At 36.6% G+C, this 25,060-nt stretch overlaps 1 protein-coding gene across 1 annotated transcript in view; it reads right to left on the bottom strand.

Moving 5' to 3' along the window:
- pyroxd1 (pyridine nucleotide-disulphide oxidoreductase domain 1) overlaps positions 1-25,060 on the bottom strand; it is a 61,961-nt gene that overhangs the window by 12,252 nt on the left and 24,649 nt on the right. The window contains exons 4-6 of the mRNA XM_028806703.2: positions 19,647-19,775; positions 16,769-16,842; positions 15,788-15,948 (exon numbers count right to left, since the gene is read on the bottom strand). Coding sequence (XP_028662536.1) covers positions 15,788-15,948; positions 16,769-16,842; positions 19,647-19,775 — 364 coding nt within the window. The remainder of the gene's footprint in view (positions 1-15,787; positions 15,949-16,768; positions 16,843-19,646; positions 19,776-25,060) is intronic.

The raw sequence follows: 25,060 nt of genomic DNA, 5'->3' as shown, positions 1-25,060 counted from the left end.
TGTTAAAATGTTTTGATACCTCCCCATAAAACCCCAGGCTGTTGCTGCATAGGTGTTACTCTATTGCATCTTAAAAATCACCCACTAAAACTAACTAGTCTGTTATTATTAGGGACAGCACAATCCTGGATAAAGGCTTCAGTCACTAGAATTCACTGAGTTTGCAGTGACCTCTGAAAAATACACGCTAACAGTGCATATACATAATTAAGGATGTGTTTTAATACTCTAGGGAAAATGTTGCCCAGACATCAAAATATATAGGTTTTCAGTCTTTTTAAACTTTGAAATGCATAGCAGTAACTAGCATTAATTTTTTTTGGTGTGAATAGCATCACAATGAATCCTTCATTGGTGAAAACTTAACAAAATTGCAAATGATGCATATTCGTCATTGCTATATCTTATATTTTACTAAAACCTGTCCTAAATACACTTTTGCTCTTCTAAAACTGCTAAAATACCAAAATAAACTACTGTAATATCCCTTTTTATGACACTGTCTTGGAGTAACCAAAAATGTTTTACTTTACTTAAGGAAAAAGACACTCTTCTTTTATATTCACTGTACATTAAATGTGGTCCCTCTGGGAAATTTAAAATGAGGTGGGTGATTGCAACATTTTTTGTAAAAAATGTGTCAGGTATTCCACATAGGCGCAACAAACAGAGAACTTGTAGACTGTTTCAAGGAGAATGCTGAATCATTAAAAACAAAGTGTCCCCCCCCCCCACTAAGCCTACTGTAGTACACTTTACACTCCTTGATCATAGACACGCTGATTTCTCTTTTCTTATTTGTCACAGGATTTCAACTGCACCATTGAATAACAGAACAGGCTAAACACATACTCAAACTGGGATCACACAGTTACCCAGCAGTAACTGAACAATTAACATTTTAATCTCCTCCACCCTTATCTAGAATAGATGATTTTTGGTCCCTCTCTCTTATTTTGCTCTTTTATCTCCCCCAGCTTTGTTGTGTCCTTCCCCTCCTTATGTATGTATCCTGCTCTTTCTTCCCAGTCACACACCTATACTGCCGAAATGTTGTGTCTCGTTTTCTTTTTTTCAGAATGGAAATACACTGTACCTATTTTTCTTTTTGCAGATGCATGTCTGAAAATATAGAATAAATTATGATTAGGTGTCATCTCTGGCTCTGGACAAAATTGCTGATAAAACCTAAACTATGCTTAAATGCTTGGCTTTTTGCCTTTATATAAAAAAAAAGCTTTCTCACAGAGACAACTAGCTTTTCTACAAACATCCTTATATTTAAGAGAGTTCATAGTATCACTGACTTAAATATGGTCCCAGAAGCTGTATAATGAGAACTGCCCTATAACATCAGTGACTCATCACCAATAGGTATGAAAGTTCTTTGTATATATCCCTCGTTTAATGCATTTAATCCATCATGGCAGGAGTAACCATAGCCCTAGATCCCACTCATCTTCCCAATGGTAATGGCAAACACCCTCATTTCAGCTTGTCTTGTCTCTGTGCAATTCTTTTACATAGTTTTGAACAGCCTGTTTGCACTGATGTATCTTGTTTTTATTTAGGGACTTTAACTTATATACCGATCTTTACCAGATTATGGGTTACTGTGACCTTCTGTTTGTAGTGATCTTCAAAAACATCTAGGTATTCACCCAACTACTGATCCTCATCTTATGGGGTATGGAGCGGGTAGTTTTACACTCATCAGACCTTCAGCCTCAGCATACTGTATGTACAGAACAGCTTGTTATGTGATTATGTCCCTCAAATTTGATTTTATATATCTCTAAGTCTCTTTATGCACTATGAATTACTTTACACAGTTGTTTACATCTACTGCCATACACAAGAATATTATCTAAGGAGATGAAAATCAGTTACACTGACAAAACAAACCACTACTCTGCTAATGATAAATAAAATAATAATAACAAACAGAAACTTTCAAGATTAAACGCAATGCAGCAACACAGCACCTTCACAAGGAGTAAAGCCAGTAAAGGTCAGTGAAGTTGCTCCTTACTGAAACTAATATAACTCTTGACTTTTCTCTCAGTGTCTGCATTCAAATAAAGTTTATATTTTTGGAGTGCTGGATATTTACTACATTTACTATTACTATTCTATTTAATAACACACAAGCATGTATACATTTAAAATATACATTGTGAATATCTTTATTTAATTTATAGTACACTACTCAGTTCGTATGGAACTGGACGAGCTGTCCTTGTTTTGCCAACACGTGAACATTTATCATGCCAATAAAGCATTATTGATTTGAAACAGTGCACGAAACACCCACAAGATGGCAGCATTGCATTTGTTCATGACATGTATATCAGCAACAAATTCTGTGTGAACGTGCTTTTTAAAAAATGTGCAACAACATAACAAATGAAAGCAATGCAAATCACATCATCTAAACATTAAATCTTGATATAACAAAGAGCCAACACACTTATCAAATGCAGTAACACAATATTTTGCATAATTTTGTAATTTACAACAGTATACCTTTGTAAAGTGTAGCAATAGTTAACATTGCTGCTTCACAGCTGTAGGTGACAGAGCCCTGAAACTATCTGTGTTATGTTTTCATGTACACCTTCTGTCTTGGTAAGTTCTTTAAAAACTATGCTGGTGTTACACCCAAAATGCAAAGATATATTGGTTAGCTGTGGACTCTAAACTAAGTGAGCAGGCTATGTGCATGAATGAGCCACTGAGATGGACTGGTGTAATTTTCAGGGTGGGTTGCTGCCTCATGCCAGATGCTGCAGGCATGGGGTCCACTTTCAACCTGAATTACACAGAGGAGGTACAGGAATGGATAGATGGGTAGATGGACAGAAATATGAAAAACAAAACTGTCTCTCCAGTTTATAATGTTTGACTTGAAAACATTTACTAATATCCCTGCAGAGGCATAATGATTTGTAATATGGTGTTGAAAAAATCTTCACCATGGCATTCAGGAATGCAGTCCACTTTATAAGGGACCTGGGGCCTCATGTATAACGCCGTGCTTAGAACTCACACTATAACATGATGTAAGCACAAAAGCAGGAATATGCGTACGCACAGAAAAATCCAGATGCAGGAATCTGTGCGTACGCAAACTTCCACGTTCTTCCGCTACATAAATCCCGATCAGCGTGAAAAGTAACGCACTTGCCATCTGTCCCACGCCAACTCCTCCCAGAATAATGCCTCTTTGAATATGCAAATCAATATATATAGCCCTTAAACTCAGCCTTCTGTGAAAAGATAATGGGAAAAGCACGGGGAAAAATATAAGAATTTCAGCGAATACTAAGTGGAGGCAAAGGAAAAACGTACTATTTGTTGGTTTAAACAGTGATATAATCAACAAAAGGAAGATGATCGAGTGACATAGTGTCGGAGAAACTCGAAAGCTCAAGTTCACAAAGTCGCACAGTGCCTGAAATAAAAAAAGAAGTTGTCACGTATCAAAGTCGCCGTGAAAAGGCGAGTCGTAGCCCACCGTCTGAGTGTCATATGAAAGCTTATTAGGGTACAGAGAAAAAAAATAGGCACACAGTGGGAAAAAAGCACGAAATGTCAACTTTAATCTCGAAATTTCCACTTTAATCACGTAGTATATTTTTTCATTAAAGTAGAACATCATAAACTTCATCTTAAAATCGTTTATTTTACTAGTTTCTCAAATCCCATCGTAACTAAAGTAGCATGTTAAATGCTTTGTTCTGTGTTTGATCTTCTATGTGTGTGAATCACTACGTGCTTCTGTTCTTTCTCTTTCTCCAACAGGACACAGAGTCCATTACATTTGTGATATTACAGCTCTCTGAATAATTAAAATACTGAGATGTATACGTGGTATCTTTTTCATGATGATAGGAATGAAAGCATGTTATTAAACATGGGAACATGGTGGCGCAGTGATTGTTCATATCTCACGCAAGAGGCTTGCTGCGCCATGCGCGACCTTTGATGAAATAATTTATTACAGAAGTACTGTCTCTTTCAAACATACTAACCTCCAATTCCTGTCCTTACTTTTCTTTCTCCAAATACCCAATTGCCACACAATCAGCTCTGTAATAGACGTTAAGCCATCAATAAGCTTAGAACGCCGATTCTTCAAAACTTTTAAGGAACATGGAAATATCTTCGTAGTACATGTTTAATTATTCTATCTGTCTATCCTTCCAGTGTCGCGTCAGCACCAGCAAGAATACAGCGCAAGGCAGGAGCAATCCGTGAACTAGCTAGCGCTGCGGCACCGTGTCCTCACATGTTTAATTATTAACAACACAGATTATTTAACTGGAGTTAGTTTTATCTGTATACTATAATCAACATATTTTGCTGCATTTCATCTTAAAAATGATATCGTCATCATACTTGTTTTATAAAGTGGCGCAGGTTGTGCAATATTATAACTGTAGTGCAAGTTTACAGTGGGGTAATTGTACTTATAAGTACAAACAGTTCTACAAGGAGCACTTGATTGAGTGCATTTATAGTTCTTGGGATGAAACTGTTTCTGAACCGCGAGGTCCGTACAGGAAAGTCTCTGTAGCATTTTGCCGTGGCTGACGCAGCTTGTGCTTGATGCTGTATCCCGATAATTCTCTTTCCAATCAGCTGCTGCTGTGATTCCCCACTCAGATACAGTGATATAAATACTCCGAGTGGTGCAGTGAGAGTAATATGGAAAAAGATGATCCGCTGTGGCAACCCGTAACGGGAGCAGCTGAAAGGAGAAGATGATGCAGTAAGAGTAACTATGCTAAAGCAGTTATGGTATTTGGAATACTATGGCTATTCCCTGGACCATTATATTGCTACAGGTTAATTACAATCAGATGCATTACACTAATAAACAATATACAGTTAATTTCAGTGTATTTATAAAGCCGCGTCAGGAATGTGGGTCTAAGAAAGAAAGGGAAACTACACAGGAACAGTAGCAACTACTTTGACACTGGGTGCCGCCAGTCTGCAAAACTGAGCAGAGAAATTGCATACGCCAGGGTATGAGGTACCATGGAAATGTGTGTGGCTTTATGCCAAGTTTAGGTTTTATACATCGTGATTTGAGCGTGGAAACGTTCGTATGCAACATTTCTGTGCGTACGCACCGTTTATACATGAGGCCCCTGGTCTTAAAATAATTAAAGTTCATATTGCACTCAGTCCCACTACTGAAATTTCAAGGTGATAGATGCAATATCATTTTATTTACCTTGAAAGATAATCTATACCTTGTATGATCTATTTTTCAAATGTGTATTTGCAGAGAGCAGAAGTACTGTCCTTGCATCATGCATTGTAAAGCAGGAACCAGACTGGGATGAAAAGAATGCATAACAAAATACATTCATCCATAAACCCTAACTCACCCCTGGTCAATTTATGTTGGTTCTTTTGATATCATTGGTGAAACTAAAACAGGAAGAAGATTCGAAATTCACAGAAAGGACACCCTAAAATCAAATTGAGTCCAAACACCATGAAGCAGCAACACCCCATTGAAGAAAGCACACAAATATAAAATACATACAAAAGCCTACATAAAATACCATAAATTAAAACAGAAAGAGTGTGTGTATCTAATCCTAAAATATGTTTTCTTCAGTTTGCCCAAAAAACCATAACTGCCTCGTTACAATGGGGCACAAATACTTAATACATGTGCAAAATACATAGCATCCTATTTATAGCATTACTACTGACAAAAAACAGGTTAGGAAGAGGGCTATGCTCACTCCAGGTTATTTTAATTTGTTTTCCAAGAGCTAAGGTCAGAAAAATAGACAGAAAAATGAGAAAATGTGAGAAATTAGCCAAGGATGCTAGGACTAGTCCCTCATTTCCCAATCCCTGGATACCCTACCCTAACTACTGTATGTTCCTAAGCCCTCATTCCCTTCCATACAAAGTAAGACTATTGTGGAATTAAATTATATATTCTCTTTATTCAAATATTTAGTACTTTGTCAAAATAAGGGATTATGTATAGTGGCATCTCTACATTAAGGGCCAGTGGGACACTGTCCCCCATCTTCTGCATGTGGTGCTGCTTTTTAAAAATTAAATAATTAGTAAACTCCCCTGACTCTACTATATAATAAAACACTATGGTGTGTCCAGGTCCTCTGAGCAATCTGATTGGTCAGTTTGGTTTTGGTGACATGATGATAGGGGAAGTACAAGTGTGAGATGCATGAGGAGAAATAAAGCTGCATGCTGAAAGAGTCCCTTCAAAGATTAAAATTATAAAACCAGGCAGGACGCGAGAATGGTGCCTTGAAAATAATGACAAACAGGGTCTGAGAAGCAAGCTCTATGGGAACACACTTGAGAGAGGGAGCACCAGTTAAGAGATGTTCAAACATGCAAATACACGTACAGAGGAAAGGCACCTAGGTTCACATAGAGCAAGAGAGAACAAGTATATTAAATTACTAGCTACAGTACCTGTCAAAGACAGGTAATAGAATAATTATACATATTATTAAAATATTTACAGTTTTCTCAACTTAGTCAGCACATTCATATTTTATGATATACTGAATGCAATTTCTTACCTGTAAAAATATTTCTTTTTGGAGTATCTGAATGTTTCTTGATGCCTGGTGCCACTATGTTGTTCTCTTAGCTGGTTATCCTTAGAATGACCACTTGCTTTAGTTTGTCTTTTAATAATAATAATTCATTACATTTATATAGCGCTTTTCTCAGTACTCAAAGCGCTATCCACACAGGGAGGTTTTATAGGCTACCCTGCAGCTGACAACAATGCTGCTCAATTGAACATTAAATTCTATCTAACACTGTTGCTGACTCAGTGCTAATATCAGTTCTGGATGATGGAAAGCCAGTGTCAATACAATATGTTCGTAGATTTTTACTTTGTTTCTTTATTTTACAGCATTACTCAGCAGACATTACTAGTGCTAGTTCTCTAACACATCGGAAAACATAGTATCTCTCCCACTCATGAGGTTTACTGGAGGCCCGCTCCTTCCTTGGCTGCCTTCCAATGAGGCTACAATGATACATACAGAAATCAAAATGCATGTTTCAGCTTCTGAAGAAAACTCTTTCTGAGAATTAATCATCACATAAATATATGAACTTTCCTTAAACATATATGAATGAACAGGTTTATAATGCTCAAATTTAGACATCAGTCATTACTATTTGATTTTTTTTGGTAGAGATTCACAGCTCATTTGAGCTCAGAATCAGAACTTTGTTCAGATAACTTAGCTTTTACACACACTCTAATCTCCATCTGACGTTACATACTAACAGTAACCATTAACCATATCGCATGAGGGGACCTCTAAAGTAGTGTTTTAGAAACAGAATTCCTGTGTCCATACAAACAATGGCAAGAACACATGTGAAATATGGTCTCCTGGTTTATATACATTGGGTGAAGTCTACATGCTCTATTTGCATATTATTTTAGTTATAATTTCTAAAAAGACTATACCTATTATTGTTTTAATTAACCTGAAATGTAAGAATTAGGCAGTAGACATCTATGGACTTAATGCCAGTTCATCACAAGGATGCTCATGCACATAGCCACACTCATTCTAACACAATTTATATAGATGTCAATCGAACCACCAAGCACACTGTATGTCTTTTTCATTGTGTCAATTTGAACTAGAATATTGATGTAATAGAATTTTCTGAAACAGAAACTTGTGCTAATTGGTTTGGCACAAGACTGCTGACAGCTTTAAACATGGCAATCTCAGGCTGGATACTAATAGATATGTTGCAGACGATGAACTGAATACAGCAAACCGTGGCCCCTATTCCCTGAATAATGTAAAATGCTGTGACCACAACAAAAAGCCATTCTAATTTTGTCATTAGTTTCTGAAGATGTTAATTTTCACAGGAATAGAATCACTTCAGCACAACTCTGACGGCAAGCATCAATGTGACGATCCCACACAGAAAAAATGTAAATTGTGTGATGCAAAGGGTGTGTAGTGACTGACAACAATATCTGCAATATTATAGCTGCTTTTTAAATTTACAGTTGGCTTTTACTTGCACCAAATGATGCTCTACAAGTCTGAACTGGATTAAGTCAGTTAGGTTAATTTGCAACTCTCTATTGATCTTGTAAGAATGAAAGTAGAGGTGCACATGAGTGTGCCAAGCAATGGAAATTTCTGCCTTGTGCTACTCCAGCAACCCTGAACAGAATTAGGTAGATATGATACTGGTCAAATAAGGTTTGGATATTTTCACTTCTGATAATAAGTGATTTCTCATCAGTTTTACATTTTCTAAATAAGCTAAGAACAGCCTATAGCATGACAGCTAATTTGACACTTTAACAGTTCTTGTAATAATATAATGGAATGTAAAGGTTTCAAAGTCTACATAAGCATTGTTTGAAGACAATTTTCCAGTATATAGACACTGGGATTTTGACACTTTCTGGTAGAAATAAATGTAAGTCAAGACCCATACAAACAAGGTGTACTAGTTTATAACATGACACAGTTATACAAATACCTAGACTTAGACTGGACCAGTTTACAGCTGCCATTTGACTTTTTATTCTGTGTGGGTGCGGCAATGCGCTGTATCTGCGTGTGCTCCTAACCTCTCTCTCTCCCGCCCACTCTATTGTGCCTGCGTGACCACACGGTAATACCCCGAACTATTCTAAAGCAACATCTGCACCGATTTGTGATTTTTGTATCTCACACCCTCATACACCTTTACCGTAAGACCATCCCTTATCTGCGATGGAGCGTTCGATCAGAAGAAAATATGAAGCTGGTTTTAAATTAAACTTTGTTGAAGTAGCGAAAGCAATTGGTAAGTGCACTGCTATAACAATATTTGATGTGTCTGAGAAATTGATACAAGATTGGAGGAGGCAAGAAGATGTAAAAAAAAAAAATGTGTCGCATTTTTGAACAGGCGTATAAGTCGGGGATTTTTCGGATTTCAAGACCCGATTTATAAGTGAGTATATACAGTAATTTCATTTCTTTTGAACATGGGGGGAAACCCACATGAACATACAGAGAATAATAATTTCCACAAATGTTCTCTAAAACCAGGATTCAAACTCGATCCAGACACGTATGATTGTGGTTTGTTCTGTGGAATGCCACATCAAGAATTCAAGCTTAGTTTCTACATTCCGTCTTCTGCTATTAGAATATCATCAAGCTCTTCACAGTCTTGCCATGATAAGACCACACAGAAAATGGATACATGGATGTATGCCTGATTGTTGAACGCCACAACAGGTGAGACAGATTTCCTGTCTTTATCTAGAGAGCAGCAAGAGGTTTAAGGGCCTTGGAATTAATCACTTCATGTGAAGCACTTACAGGTAACACTGCGGCCTTATACTTCCATGGGAGTGGGTTTGTTCACTGTCTGTCTCTGTGGTGTTTCTATGTTCGCTCCATGGTTTTGTCATCCCCCGTCATCCGCCCCCCCTACGAGTTGCTTATTTTCCTTCAGGATCCTAAATATGTGCACATTAGGTTAGCCGACATCTTTGAAATGGCTCAGTATGAATGAGTCACTATGAAGATGTTCTGTGAGGGACTGACTTCTTTAAAAGTAATATTTGATATTATTCTAACGCCATCAAATGTCAAAAAATAAAGGAAACGTATGTTTCCCTGTCATTTGCATAATGCATTTATAATGTTATTGCCATGCAGCCTCATTAGAAATTCTAAAAAAAAAAGTATGCCTTTATGTTGTAATTTATTGCACTGGAAAGATATTTTCATTTTTCTTCTTGATAAAATCAAAAACCTTAACCACTAAATGTGGAAAGAAACACACAAAAGAACATCATATTTAATAACTGTCTGTTCAAATATAAAAATATGCACAGAATAATCAGGCACAATACATTTCCATGGTATTTATAGTTCCATAATTTTACTTTGACTACACTTTATATCAAACAACGAAAAAGCTGCAGCCATAAAACTGAATTGATGAATTCAAGTGAATGATTAAAATATAATGGGATGGGAAGGGGAAACATATGATATTTGATGTCTCATATGAAACATTTTTCCCATAAGGAAATTACTTCATATGCACAAGAATAATTCTTATGATGTTCCTAATGTTTGGTCGTGTATCTTTTTGTTTGTTTGTTTTTAAAGAATTCAGGTACATGTTTTAGAAATGTTCTGCATTTTTCAACCAAAGATGCAACCCTCCCCATCCCATATTCCTTTTAGAGAGAAATCAAATAGAATAAAAATAAAGAAATAACCCAAACATCAAATTTCTAAGTCATTGATGTTCCTCAATAGTTCTAATGAAATTTCCACCATCCTCATTATTTCCTGCTTTTGCTTCCATACAGATAGATGTTGTGCCACTGCAACCCAGGCCTAGAGGAATCATTAACAAGCAGCATGGCACAATGGTATGTTATTACTACACTAGTGGAGTAAGTGTTTAAATAATAATAACTTTATTGTTATTACACAACAGTACAATGAAATTTAGATGCAATCCTCAATGATGCTAGTAAACAAAATAAATACCAATAAAAAAAAAAAATAATACCAGTGGGGAAAAAAATTATAGAAGTAAAGATTAAAGCTTATTAAGCCTGCTTTCCTGCTTGTATGTATTACTTTATTTTTGCCACTAAGGGGTAGGAATTGCCAGAGCAATCAAGGGTGAATGAAATATGCTTCAGTGGCAGTCAAACCTGGGTGAAGTCTTAAGGTGGTGGACTATAGTCCTAGGTACAAGTGCATTGCAGCTGTGAAATGTATATCTCTAAAGGTTGGCAAGTGTAAGAATGGACAAAACAGGAGTAGAACCAGAGGTGTAACATATAGCTGTAGACCACAGGGAAAAAATCTGTACATTTGATAAAAGGTTATTTATGTTTTAAGCGAAGTTGTCTACAAAACATGGGGCACAGACAGGCTTAAAATGACAAAAATGCAGGGTATGAAATGAATATAAGACATACTCTTTGCCTTTGATTAAATTGTAATACTATGTAAATTGTGTTGTAACAGAAACATATTATGCTTCAGGACAGCAGTAAAATTCACCATACAAAAATAAGCGTATAAACACTACATTAGTTTACTGCTAGTCAAGAAACTGCATCCCTAGTGCAGCAGAGGAGGATATTGCGGGACAGCTGGAACTGCAAAGTTCAAGTATGCATGACGGAGAGAGAAGAATACTCATGGATAAGTCATACTCTGCATTAATCTTGAGTCCACCTCCTGGAAGACTGTGACAGTGACTTGTTGGTGAGCAGAAGTAACACCAGAAAAAACAGTGTTTTCTGTACTTTCTCTATCACAACAGCTGGACTGTTTCTGCTTGAATGCTGGATTCTGGCAGCTATTCCAAAACTCAAAAATAACCAGCCTTAAGGTTATCCTAGAAAGAGACATCTCTGCTACTATTAAAATTATATTTTGTCCTTATCACTTTTAAGGAACTTTAAAAGTTCTTTATCTGGATATCTAAAACAAAATATTTTCTCCAGACTATCATTACATTTTATTTGCATTATTGAAGATCTTGAATAGTGTTCACAGAAAAAAAAAATGTTAGTGTCAATTGGTTAAAAACACTCATACTAGAGATTTGACATATATTGTAAATTTATTTAACCATTAGCTGATACCACTACAATGTCTTCCCACAGGAAATACGGTCCTGGCCAGTATAATTCTCATCACTACTTACTCTACATATATATTTGATTAATCCAATTCATGGTTTCAGGGGCCCAGGGCCTGTCCTGGTACTGAGCATGCGTCTATGGGCTGAACACTGTGCCATTGATGTAACAAGGTCACCTAGGGTATTCAACAACTCAGAACAGGGTAAAGAAGGGCAGAGATTTTGTAGGTATATAGCACCTAAATGGTCCTTTAAATTATCTTATATCTGGAAGGTCCAATGTGGCTTAAGCCAGCTGGTGGCAGCAAAATTTGACATTTTTAGAATTCAGAGACCTTTAGGTCAGAGTCAAAATTCACTAACAGAAACTACTGAGAATATCTTTAGGAAGAACCAAAAAGAGCATATATAACATGAGTACTTTGGTTAAAGGAGCTGGTGGTGGATTTTAGGAGGCCCAGACCCCTCATGGACCCCATGATCATCAAAGGTGACTGTGTGCAGATGGTGCAGATCTATAAATATCTGGGAGTGCAGCTGGATGATAAATTAGACTGGACTGCCAATACTGATGCTCTGTGCAAGAAAGGACAGAGCCGACTATACTTTCTTAGAAGGCTGGCGTCCTTCAACATCTGCAATAAGATGCTGCAGATGTTCTATCAGACAGTTGTGGCGAGCGCCCTCTTCTACGCGGTGGTGTGCTGGGGAGGCAGCATTAAGAAGAAAGACGCCTCACGCCTGGACAAACTGGTGAGGAAGGCAGGCTCTATTGTTGGCATGGAGCTGAACAGTTTAACATCTGTGGCAGAGCAACGGGCGCTCAGCAGGCTCCTATCAATTATAGAGAATCCACTGCATCCACTAAATAGTATCATCTCCAGACAGAGAAGCAGCTTCAGCGACAGACTGCTGTCACTGTCCTGCTCCACTGACAGATTGAGATCAATCTTTAATTTAATACTGTTTATTGTATCAGTATGCTGCTGCTGCTGGAGAATGTGAATTTCCCACTGGGATTAATAAAGTATCTATCTATCTATCTATCTATCTATCTATCTATCTATCTATCTATCTATCTATCTATAAGCTCATTCACAAACAGTAGAAAAAAACAAGAGAAGGTTGGGGAAAAAAGGAAAGCTCAGTTAATTTTAGAAGGGAAGTGATCCAATATTCCTTATCAAATAAGGTAGGGAGAAATCAGTGAAGTAATCATGCAATAAGTGATTCCTTTTATCTGTAGGTTTATTTAAAGAACCCTATGAAATACATTATATGAGCTTTGATTGAATGGTGGTGGGAAAACTGGAGTAAACAATTGATAAGTACATTACCAGTAAAAAAAAAAATCTTCAGAAAAATAAAAGACAATGAGGCGATGATAAGAGCTTCATACTAGGTACTAGAAGGCAATAAGAAGCTTAATTATACTATGCTACAAACCCCTGCAACATACACATCAAAAAGTATTGCTTTGACCCAAATTATTAAAAATTCTTTAAAACTCACTATGTAAGCTACTTTATTTTCTCTCTATTATTAAAAAAAAATCTTGAAAGGAAACGAGACGTGATTTTCTCAGAGAGACACTTATACGTCTCACGAGAAAGAGATTTAACCACACCCAGGGCCGGAAATAAAGGACAAAGAGTAGATAACAAAGTAGAACGTCGTAAAGAATTCACAAATGTTGGCAAGGTACACATGTAGAGCAAGTTAGAGATAAGGAAGTACTAAAATTCGAAAGTCTCAAAAAAAAAAAGGATAGGAAAGATTGCATTAGTGCAAACAAATGGAAATTATTACTCAGTGAAATAATGGAACAGCGAAAAGAGATAGAATGTATTGTTCGGATTTAAACTTTAAGTCAGAGACTTGTAGATCATCTAATTCGTGTTGCCATCAGGGAAAAAAAAAGTAATGTTTCTTCCCAATGAAGAGGCATATCCGCAAGAATTATAAGATTCCAAAAACGCTGGCACGGTACACATGCAGAGCAGGTTAGAGATAATGGATGTACGAAAATTCAAAAGTCTCAAAAAAAGGATAGTAAAGATCGCATTAGTGCAAACAAACGGAAATTATTACTCAGTGAAATTACGGAACAGCGAAAAGAGATCGAATATATTGTTCAGATTTAAACTTTAAGTCGGAGACTTGTAGATTGTCTAATTCGTGTTGCCAGCGAGAATTAAAAGATTCTAAAAATGATGGCGCAGTATGAAGTCCCATGAGACGGAGACTTTTAACATGAGATTCTTTCAAGTCATGCCCTACTTACAACTATTTTCAAACAAGACCATGGTCATCTAATCTCAGTCATGTGAATACTTTTGTCAGACACAGTTCCTGTGCTCTCAGCTCTTAGTCGTGTGAATGCTTTTGGCAGACACACTTACTGTGCTCTCAGCTCATAAATTTTATCAGGACAATAATTTTATACGTTCTAGATGATACATCAACGACAAAGCAAAGAAGAAAGAGCATGGACAAACATTCTAAAAAGAAATTTTATTTATTAGAGAGAAAGAAACGATATTCACTCATAGGCAGTTATACGTTGCGTTGTCTCGATGTAAGCCCAAACACAGAATCAAAATTCAATGCAATCTTGAAGAAAAGTTAATTCAAAATATTGTTTTTACTAAAGTTTTAAAGTAAAAGTGAAAATAATGTATATGTAACAATTCCCATGAAAATAACAATCTCTTTACATTGTATATCCGGTTAAACAAACCCAGGGGTGGGCAAGCGAAGCGAGCTGGCGCGGAGCCCCCTAGTACTATTAAAAAACAAGAATAATACAGTACAACCTCAATTATCCGGTTTAATGACCGGCGGCCATCATCTGGATAATCAAAAATCACTGATAATCGAAAATAATTATAAAAATTCACAAATGCTAGAATAGGTGCTGTACAGTGAAATTCTTACCTTTCTTGTGTTGTTTATGAAGTTTTCTTGACAAAATCAGACAGGAGACGCTGCTTTGTGTTCTTGCAGCGCTTCACTTTTATTGACGTGCAGAGCTTGCGAAGTGTTAGGCTGTCACTAAAATTTGAATCCGCTTCCTGCTCAAGAAAGCCTCGACAAGACGTTTAAATTCTGTTACGTATAGTGCTGCAGTGTCAGAATCACTGCTTAGTTTCTCAACTTGGATATCCAACTGTCTAATTCCATGGCGAGATTTGAAACATTGCAGCCATCCTTGAGACGCAGCAAATGGTTCAGGAATCTTCATCTCACAGTGAAACCATTTTGCTTTTTCGAGCAGCAATGACCCGGATACAGGACATCCCACGGCGCGTTTTTGCTTGAACCATTCGAACACAGCTCTATCCAGATCGTCAAATTTTGAACCCTTTGTTGTCTTGCTCGCACTCATCCAGTTAAATGTATCGGATGAAGTTACGAACTTGTAGAGTTCATCTTTCTTCCGAACAACATCACGCACTGTTTGATTTCCTATGTTAAATTCTGATGAAAGCTTAGCAATTGATTCCCCCTTTTCAGCACGTTCAACAATTTGCAGTTTCGTAGCAATTGACAAAACAACTCTTTTTCTTTTTGCTCCCGCACTGGACCCCGACATTTCGGCACGAACTTACGCAAAACCGCTTTCTAACCTCAAGGTGTGGACACCAACTGAATGAACCCAGAACAAGGCATCGCGTACACGGACCGTGCGACCCATACAAAACTTATTGGCAGTCGTCTGAATTTGGAAAAAGGGGAGGGAGAGTGTTCACAACGAGTCCTCTGCATCGGATTAAGTGTAACGGTTTTTCATAGCAGGGGATCACCTGGCTGGTGCACAGATGCTATACTGTACTTTCAATCCTTTTAGAATAATTCTCAGAAACCCATCGACAAAGAAAACTTAAGCTGTGACAAACGTAATGTACATTCCTGTAGTCGGAATTCTTGGTGGCAAAATCTTGGCGGTCTTGTGATGTCTCACACTTTTTTTCTAGGCGATCCCGGATAACCAAATGCACGGTTAATTGAAGACCGGATAATCGAGGTTCCACTGTATATAAAGATTATCTGGACAGAACAGTATTTAAAAAAAGTAGTAATAAGTACTTATTACCTTCTGTGGTGAACTTAGTGCGTTTACACTGCAGGAGAACATCAGGTTTCTCTCCCATCAGGCTTGGCAACAAGAATTGTGCTGCTCCTGGATCAAAGAATGTGTTACCAATATCTTTGTCTTTGATTGCCCAAATGACCTCACAACCTTCTATTTCATAACTGGAGTAAAACAGAAAAAGCCACAGCATATATTCACAGAAAAATTAAATCTCAAAAATGAAGCCTATACTGAAAAACAAATGACAAATTATCCTCCATTCTGAATAAAGCTATCGGCCTTGGTGTTTTTTCAGTCTATGCCTCTGAAACACTAATGTAACCTGAATTCTAGTAGCAACTGTATAATTAAAGTAATATATCACAATGCAATTTTTCTTTAATAAAAAGTATTTTTCCATGCCTATTTTCTCCATAACATTCAATTAGAATAAGCGCGTACAGGAAACAAATGGATATACAACCACATTGTTAGCAACATACATATACAGAGTACATATATTTTTGGTTTCTGACTCCAGCCACCTTGTGATCTTGGATGGTTGTAAGACAGTTCAAGAATTCTGTTCTTTTTTTGGAATATAAATTATGTTCAAATTCAACAACTGTTAGATGTAAATTGTGAGAGTATTAGTATTTTTGTAGATGGCCCTTCAAAGTTTACTCTGGAGTCAAAACAAAACTTACTTAGAAACTAGAAATTTTAATTTAAAACACAAACTTTCCTATGTACCCACAAGGTATATACCACCTACTTGTTTTACTTTCCTTTTGGTACAAAACAAAAGCTGACAGTTCATGCTTCCCAAGTATAATAAAACACTTGCATGGATAGAAATAAATCTTTGCCTACTGTATTTGTGATTATATTTTTCAGTAGTTCATAAAACTTAAATGAAGATGAACTACTATCTCAAGCTTCTACTGACATTCCAGGACATGTTATGTTTTGGATTTTAATGTTTGCTTTCCTTTAACTTACACAAGCTCCAAAGCAATGCCTCCATTACCAACCACAATGACTCTTCTGGCATCCGACAAACGTTTCTGAAATTCCTTCAAAAAAAAAAAAAATTAAAAAAAATAAAAATAAGAGCTATATGCATGGAAGGAAGAGTCAAATCTAACTATTGGAGTTAGTGTCAAGTGTTAGGAAAGCTACAGTTTTTACATTAGAGCATGGTACCATGGCCAGATGGTAAATGCACAGTCAAAACATTCTGTGTACAATATACACTGATCAGCCACAATGTTAAAATCACTGACAGGTGAAGTGAGTAACACTGATTACATCATTACAATGAACACCTGTCAAAGGGTGGGATATATTAAGGAGCAAGTGAACAGTCAGTTCTTGTGGGCAATGTATTGGAAACAGGAAAAATGGGCAAATGGAAGGACCTGAATGACTTTGACAAGAGCCAAATATAGATGGCTAGACAACTGGGCCAGAGCATCTCCAAAATGGCAGGTCTAGTGGGGTGTTCCTGGTATGCAGTGGTTAATATTTACCAAAAGTGGTCCAAAGAAGGCCAACTGGTGAACTGCTGACAGGGTCATGGGTGCACAAGGCTCTTTGATGCACATGGGGAATGAAGGCTAGCCTGGCAGTAGTCTGATCCCACAGAACAGCTACTGTAGCATAAACTGCTGAAAAACTTAATGCTGGCCATGAGAGAAAAGAGTCAGAACACACAGTGTATTGCAGCTTGCTCCATAACCACAGACCTGTCAGACTACACATGCCGTCCAAAGGCTAACACTGAAAGCATCTACAATGGGCACTTACCATAATTGGGCCATAGTCCAATAGAAGAAGGCAGCCTGGTCTGATGAAACACCCCTTCTTGGCAATGGCAATAGCCTCTTTAAGCAGGACAATGCACCCTGCCACACTGCAAAAATTATTCAAGAATGGTTTGAGGAAAATAACAAAGAGCGGATGTTGTGGAAAAACAAGTCCAATTCATGGAAGTCCCACCTCGCAAATTACAGGATTTAAAGGATCTGCTGCTAATGTCTTGGTGACAGATACCAAAGGACACCTTGTGAAGTCCGTGTCTATATGGGCAAGAACTGCTTTGGCAGCACAAAGGGGAACCTACTCATATTAGGCAGGTGGTTTTAATGTTGTGGCTGATCAGTATATGTATGAAGTGTGAAAGATTCCAATTTTACACTTAAATTTAAGAATAAACAAAACATCTGGGGATATAAGAAAGCACACATAACAGCTAAAATCCTTTTTTTAATTTTAAGAGAATAAATTATTATAATTATGTATTTTATTTTACTTTTAACCTTTTGAAGACTGGATAAGCACACCAGCAAAATGCTATGGGATGTAGCTGTCAATGTTAATAATGATGCACTGCTCTTTCATACATCATACGAAAAAGTAAGTACATAACCATGAAATGTGTGGGGTTTTTTTATATGTGGACATTCAATATCGAAATTTGATCTTAATTTAACCTGTATTTATAGCTAAAGGTATATAATACAACAAACATTATATTATATTTACATTCTGAAGTCCACTGCACAATTTAAATAAACATAAATGCTTATTTTTCATGAGGAAAAATTAAGTACAATCTACATTTATGACTACATCTAATACATATAATTAGAATCAGGTGCACCAGGTGTTCTTTCCAGGCCAGGCCACTCCAGCAAGTTAAGCTTAAGAGCAGAATGCAAAATGCTCAAAAAAGTCTCTAAAAACCCCAGAACTTCATAATGGGACCTACATGTAGTTCTTGCCACTGCTGATGTCAAAATGCATTAATCTTCTACTAAAAGAGGCAAAGTTATTTGGCCACAGTACCATGTAACATTTTTGGTGAAAACCAAAGATGGCATTTGACCAGAAGAACCTCATACCAGCAATAAAGCATGGTGATGAAAATGTTATGGCTTGGGGCAGGTTTTTAAATAAAAATGTATGGCTCAGAGCACTGTGGATGTGCCTGTTCGTGCAGCCCAGGGATGTTTGATGAAGAGACTGGTGCTGATCCCACTTTCATATGATGGTGCGGTTAGTTTCAATTTCCTCATTGATCATCCATGGGTCATAATTAGGACACCACGCCCATGGAGATATAATGGAGAGCCTGAGTGTGGGAGACAGGAGGAAGACAAAGAAAATATAAATGAGAAAATAAACAGACGTTACCCAGAAATAAAAGTGAATGGAGAGTCAGGATTGGAATAAGCAGGTGCAAGAGCATGTAGCAAGTGATTGGGTAGTGGCCCCAAAAGGAGGGAGCAGGAGTGACCCTGCCAACCACTCAGAGTGGCTTCCCAGTGGAGACCATGTGATAGATGATGGAAGTGACAGACACTGAAGGATAGTGAGGAGGGAAACAATTTGGGTTTGGGGTACCCCAGCACTGGCTGTGAGATTGGGGAGTAAGCTCATGTAAGGGTTGACTGTACTTGTCGGCAGGTGGCTCTGTGGGCTGAAAAAACAGAAGGGGACAGCAGCAGGGACATGAATTTTACAAAGAAGCACAAAGGCTCTTAATATATTTTAAAGTGAAAGTCCTGACTACATTTTAACCTGGCTTTTAACCCTGTTTTGGATTTATTTATTTATTGATGCTTTTAACCTCCACCTTCATCACTGTTTTTATTGGAATGATTTATTTATTAGAAGCAGCACTGCATTGCCAGGCTCATCCTTGGTTCATGATTATTGATGGTCCCTTTGGTATTCCAAAGTACACCAAAACTGGCCTTGTGTAAGTTAGTTCACAATTAAGATATTAATGGTTTGCTTCGCATAATATGATGAATTTCCATAAGTAGTTTATCATTTGCATAATTGTTCAAGTAAACCAGTCTCCAGTACTAACCTTTGCAGTGTCAGTGTCTCGAATTCCAAGCACATAAGGGTTATTTTGCTGAATTAGTTTAGGTCTGGCTCCAGCACATATGCATAATTGTCCATACACATATTCTTTGCCATTTTCTGCAGTAACTCTCTAAATTATAGATAAAAAAATATTTAAGTAAACATAGGGTATTTTACACTTGCTGGCACCACATAGAAAGAAGACAGTTAAACTAAAACAACTAAAGGATGCACAATAATGGAATGTCTATTTATTGTTGTGCATACAAGCACCATATATAACTATTGTATGAAATACTGATGGGACCAAGTTTCACCTTACCTTTGTAAAAAGTTGACACAAATATAGATGCAGAAATAATCACACATAAATCCAATTAAAGGAATGTATTAAAACATTTCCTTAAGGAGATTTTCTTGCAGTAAAAAGTGACTAATTGTTATGAAAACTCCTTTGCCAAATACAGTATGACCAGGAAGGATCTGCCCAAAAACCTTCCTTGAAAGAAAATCTATTTTTAGTACCTATGAACATCCTGATAGACCAGCTAAACATTTAATCTAAACTGAAACGCATATTACAGTGACCTCTACAACTACTGGAATAGCAAAATTAAAACTGTTAGCTTTGCTGTATCGATATGTAATCTGGAATCAAGATTAACAAGTTAAAATGAGGCAAAATACTACATTAACTTTTACTTTTGATATTTTTGCACTTGTACTTGTTAATGTTTCATTAGCCATGTAGCCAGCTCAAAATCAACCATAAAAAAAACTGTGTAAAGCTGCCATCTGTGTTTATCACTCACAAGGCAAGGTTATGGTTATGTCTGTCATGTGACAAGCAAGTAATGGATGGATCCAAACACAGGGATTAGTCCATGGCAAATGGAGCTGGCTCTTGAGAAGTAGGAAGTACTGTACATTCTTTGCTGTGGAGGGGGGCACTGTGCAATTTGTATAAGCTCTGGTGGACAAGTGGGTGGCATCCATATGACTTTAAGCTGCAGAGTTGCAAAATGTTGACTGTTTTTTGAATCTATACACTAAATAACATTTCAGAGTATTCACTCTTTTTACAGGCATTAAATCAGGTCCCTGAAAGGGTATCATATTCTAACGCTGTAGTCCTACTGGGAGACTTTAATGTTTACGCAGGAAACGACTGAGGTAAAATTCATGGGAATGTCCTATCAGATCTGAATCCAAGAAGTGGACTATACTTGTACTTCAATGCTAGTCAAGGATTGACACTAGTTAACACATTGTTTAAACAAAAGGTTTTTCATGTTAGTGCACTTGCTACCACAGTACCTTTTGCCAAGGGTCAATGATGAACTTTATAACTCTGTCATCTGATTTCAGGTTGTATATTTTGGATGCTTAGGCTAAAAAAAGGTTATTACCTCTCATCTGATTGTTAGCTGGCATAAACAAATATGGGATCAGCTGGCCAGGCCTAAAAATCCAAGTACGAGGAGAGGGTATGGTAGGAATTATTAGCACGTGTCTCATTTTGGAATGAGTTCAGCTTTCACCTTCCAAGGAGATGATCCAGCATCTCTGGAGTGGTCAAGGACATTGCATTTAAACAGACTGTGTCCAGTGCAGCTTTGGCTAAAGAACTGTTAGCATGTGCCATAACTGAAATCCTAAGGCTGGTTAGTGGACACCAATGATGAGGGAAGACATCAGGTTCAAAAAAGGGCTCTTCCACACAATATTAGGAGAACTGCATTTACATTTAATTGAGAGATACCACTAGCTCAAAAAGGTAGCAGTGGCCGAAGCAAAGGCCCATGTGAGGCCATAGAGTATAACGTTCGGGTGGCCTCGAAGCTGTGGCAAACAACTTTTTAAAAGGGTGGTGGAAATTTGTTTGGCTGTTCTTGGCGAGAGTGTGAGAAACGGTCTCAACTTGGTGATATCATCAAGTGAAAGAAACACTTTGAGGAACTCATAAATCAAGCATAATTACATTTCCTTGAAAAGACACTGTCAAAAACATTTGTTGACCCTGGGTTCCTTATTGTGGCAGAGGTTACTGGGGTGGTTAAATAGCTCCATAGTGGCAAGGCCACAGGTGTGGATGAAATCCAACCAGAGATGGTGAAAGCATGGAATATTGTGCGGATGTTTTGGCTGACATGTCTCTTCAGTTTTTTATAAAAACATAGGACAATGTCCTTAGGACTGGCAGCCTGAGGTGATGGTCCTAATATTATAAATTGGAACAACAGAATATGTTAACATTATTAAAGAATCACACTTTCCAGTCTCCCTAGGAAGGCTGATGCGGGGGTATGTGAATGGAGACTCCACCTGATATTTGAACCTTATATTCAAGGAGGTGAAATGCAAATTCTGTTTTGGGTGTAGAATGTGGACCAATTCTGTCTTTACACAATTATTACAGGCATTAATGAAGTTTACCAATCCTGTTTACATATACTTTGAGGACTTACTTGTAGATTTTCCTGGTTTTGCTACATGACTTACTCTCCTAGAATTTGTGGGGTACAAGTTTAATTTGCATACTTGCCATTAAGTTGAGCACATTCAAAGTAAGCATGTGTCTGCAAGTGATGCATCCTGTCTTGTTTCCTGTACATGACTTTCATAGACAGAATATGAAAGTAAGGAAAGGCTTGAAGTGTTACCAAAATTTGGAAACGTTGCTATACTAAATGGACTAAAAGTCCTTAGACTTTTTTTCCTTGAAGCAAAGTACAGATAAGCTACGCTACCCTATTGTAATAAAGGCTAGCAATGCGGCATCTCGCACAAATGCCTTGATGGTTTAAAATTCAATACTGTATGTACAGAAAAATTCTGATAGTACTCACTGGTGGGATGAAGTCAGCAAAGGTGTGTGTGTGTGTGTATAGAGAGAGAGACAGTGACACAGAGAAAATTAGGAGGTTACAGGGTGTGGCTTTGTGAAAAAAAAGAAATAGGAAAATGCCTATCCTACCTCAAAGACAGGACAAGAACACATAAGGCTGCAGATCCGGATATACATTTTAAATCTGGTAGTTAGACAAAAATTCATTTGTTCTGTTTGTTATTCTTAAGTGTCTCTAAACTGTCTTCTCAAGAAAAGTAAATGCCTTTAAATTTTTTAAACGATCTGACCAAACTTGATTTTTTTTGTTTTGTTTACTTCATTGTCTTTAATATGCATATAAACTTCATTTGTAGCTAAACACACATAAGATATACAAATAAAAATGTGTCCAACTAAGGACACATTTATGGGTTTGTTTTGTTTAATTAATTCATTACTGGCCTTGCATGAATCACACTGTATTCCTAATTAAATTTGATTTAACTCACAGGCATCTCCCAGCAGCTGTGAAATTTCATCATAAAATACTATTAACCCTTTATTTGAAATACTGGAAATAATTTTCTCATGTTTACAATATTTAACAAAGGCCATTATTAACAGCAAAAGCTGCTTTGCTTTTAATAAGCAAATGAGTCACTATTACTTCAATGCACTTCACTTAATGCAGTAAGCTTCCCACTCTAATGTGGTTAATGCAGTATGTGAGGGAAAAAATCTGACCCAACACTGACATCTGATAATTTTGCAAGGTCAAAATGAACACTAGGTGCAAAGATAGTTTTGCTAGGCAACAACATGCTCCATTCAAGGAAAAAAAAATCTGTCTTATCATGATAGCTTCTTTCACATTTTCTAAGAACAGCTACCCAATTGCTCTTCAAAACAGACTGTCTTTCACTTTATTCCCACTTTTCCTCAACACTTACTCCTCACACTCACTAATCTTACAAATATATTTACTCATTAACAAATAAGAAACATATCTATAAAAAGTCAACCTAAGTGTTCTTTAATGGTTTAGTGATTTGTCCTCCTATTGCCTATTTTGAGGTGAGTGTGTTTGGAGGAAAGATTATAAAATTAGCTATATTTGTCCATAGCCGAAGAAAACCTTAGCCTAGTAAAAGGCATAACATTTTACTCTCTAGAGATTCTAGCTATTTATCTATGTCTTATTAGTACTCATAACTACAAATTTAATGTAGATATTTTTTACAAAAAAAATGTAAATTTGTAATAGTCAATTTTGGGTTACTCTGAATTTTTCAAAACATGTTTTTTTAAGTATTCGTACAGAGTAAGGGCAGATTTCATGAAAAATGACATGTACAAGGCTAAATAATTTCTATACTTATTATCATTTATAACTGACAGCTTGTCCTGCATTTTTAACTATTCAAAATTTTAATGTGACTAAAGCTAGACGATATCATATGAAAATAAGTAAAACCCTGTTTTTGCAGACTACATCAAATGCCTACTGTAATTTCCAAATATAAGCTGTGCACTTGGGAGTGTGGTAAAACTGAGAATTATTTTAAAATTGTTTTTTAAAATAAATTTAATAAATGACATTTATTGGTACACTTTCTTTTGCCTGCAGGCCAAATGTTGTGCACACCTACTTTCCTTATGGAAACAGCAAGGAGGGAATGAATATACAACATGTAAAGACTTAATATCTTAGCATTTTTTTAATGTTAAAGTTCAAATTGAACATTATGATATAATTAAAAACAAAACAAGAATGGTGATGATTGCATTCACTTATCTGGAAATTGCTACAAAGCAATGTACTATTTTTAAAACAATGAATATTAGAATATCCATTAGTTTGTCCAATTTCTAGATTCTCCTTTTTGTGATTAAAGGAAAAAACACCTATCCTAGCATCAATTAGCAAAATGCCCTGTCACTCCTCCAAAAAGATGTTTGTCACAGCTTGAGTATGTACAGTAATAACCTTTTAGAGTTTATTCATGTGATGGGATCATTTGAATTTGGTAAATTTTGTGTTTTTCCCAGCCAAGATATTTAAATATTATGAAATTTGTCATTTTTTTATTCTTTGTAGTAACATACTAATTGTATGTAGTATTTCCTAAATAAAAATGGAATAATACTATTCCAAAACATATATATTACTTTATGTAGTAAAAAACTTGGCTAAACACAGTACTAATTCGAAGAGAAGTCATGGCATCTCGTGAAATACCATCAACTAGTCACTAGGAGGCATGTTTAATGTATACTGTATGTGTTTGCAGAATACAATATGCAGTATGATTTAGACAATGGCTAAAATTCCATGCATCTTAATATTTCATTAACAATTGGTCTGAGTGCTAATCTAGATTTATACATTCATATAAACATTACAACTGATGCAAAGTAATGAGACTGAAGTTTGATCCGAACAACATTTTACCTAGAATAAAAAAGTGGGTTTGATCATTTCCACCGATGTTCTTAACGCTGGTCAAATAAATTAAAGATGGACATTTTCATGTGTTTTCTTAATAACAAAAAGGTAGATTTATTTCTAAGTGTAAGTAAACAAA

This window comes from Erpetoichthys calabaricus, chromosome 1 (genome assembly GCF_900747795.2).
Source record: "Erpetoichthys calabaricus chromosome 1, fErpCal1.3, whole genome shotgun sequence".
Taxonomy (NCBI): Eukaryota; Metazoa; Chordata; class Cladistia; order Polypteriformes; family Polypteridae; genus Erpetoichthys; species Erpetoichthys calabaricus.
This window is presented reverse-complemented; position numbering and strand designations above follow the sequence as displayed.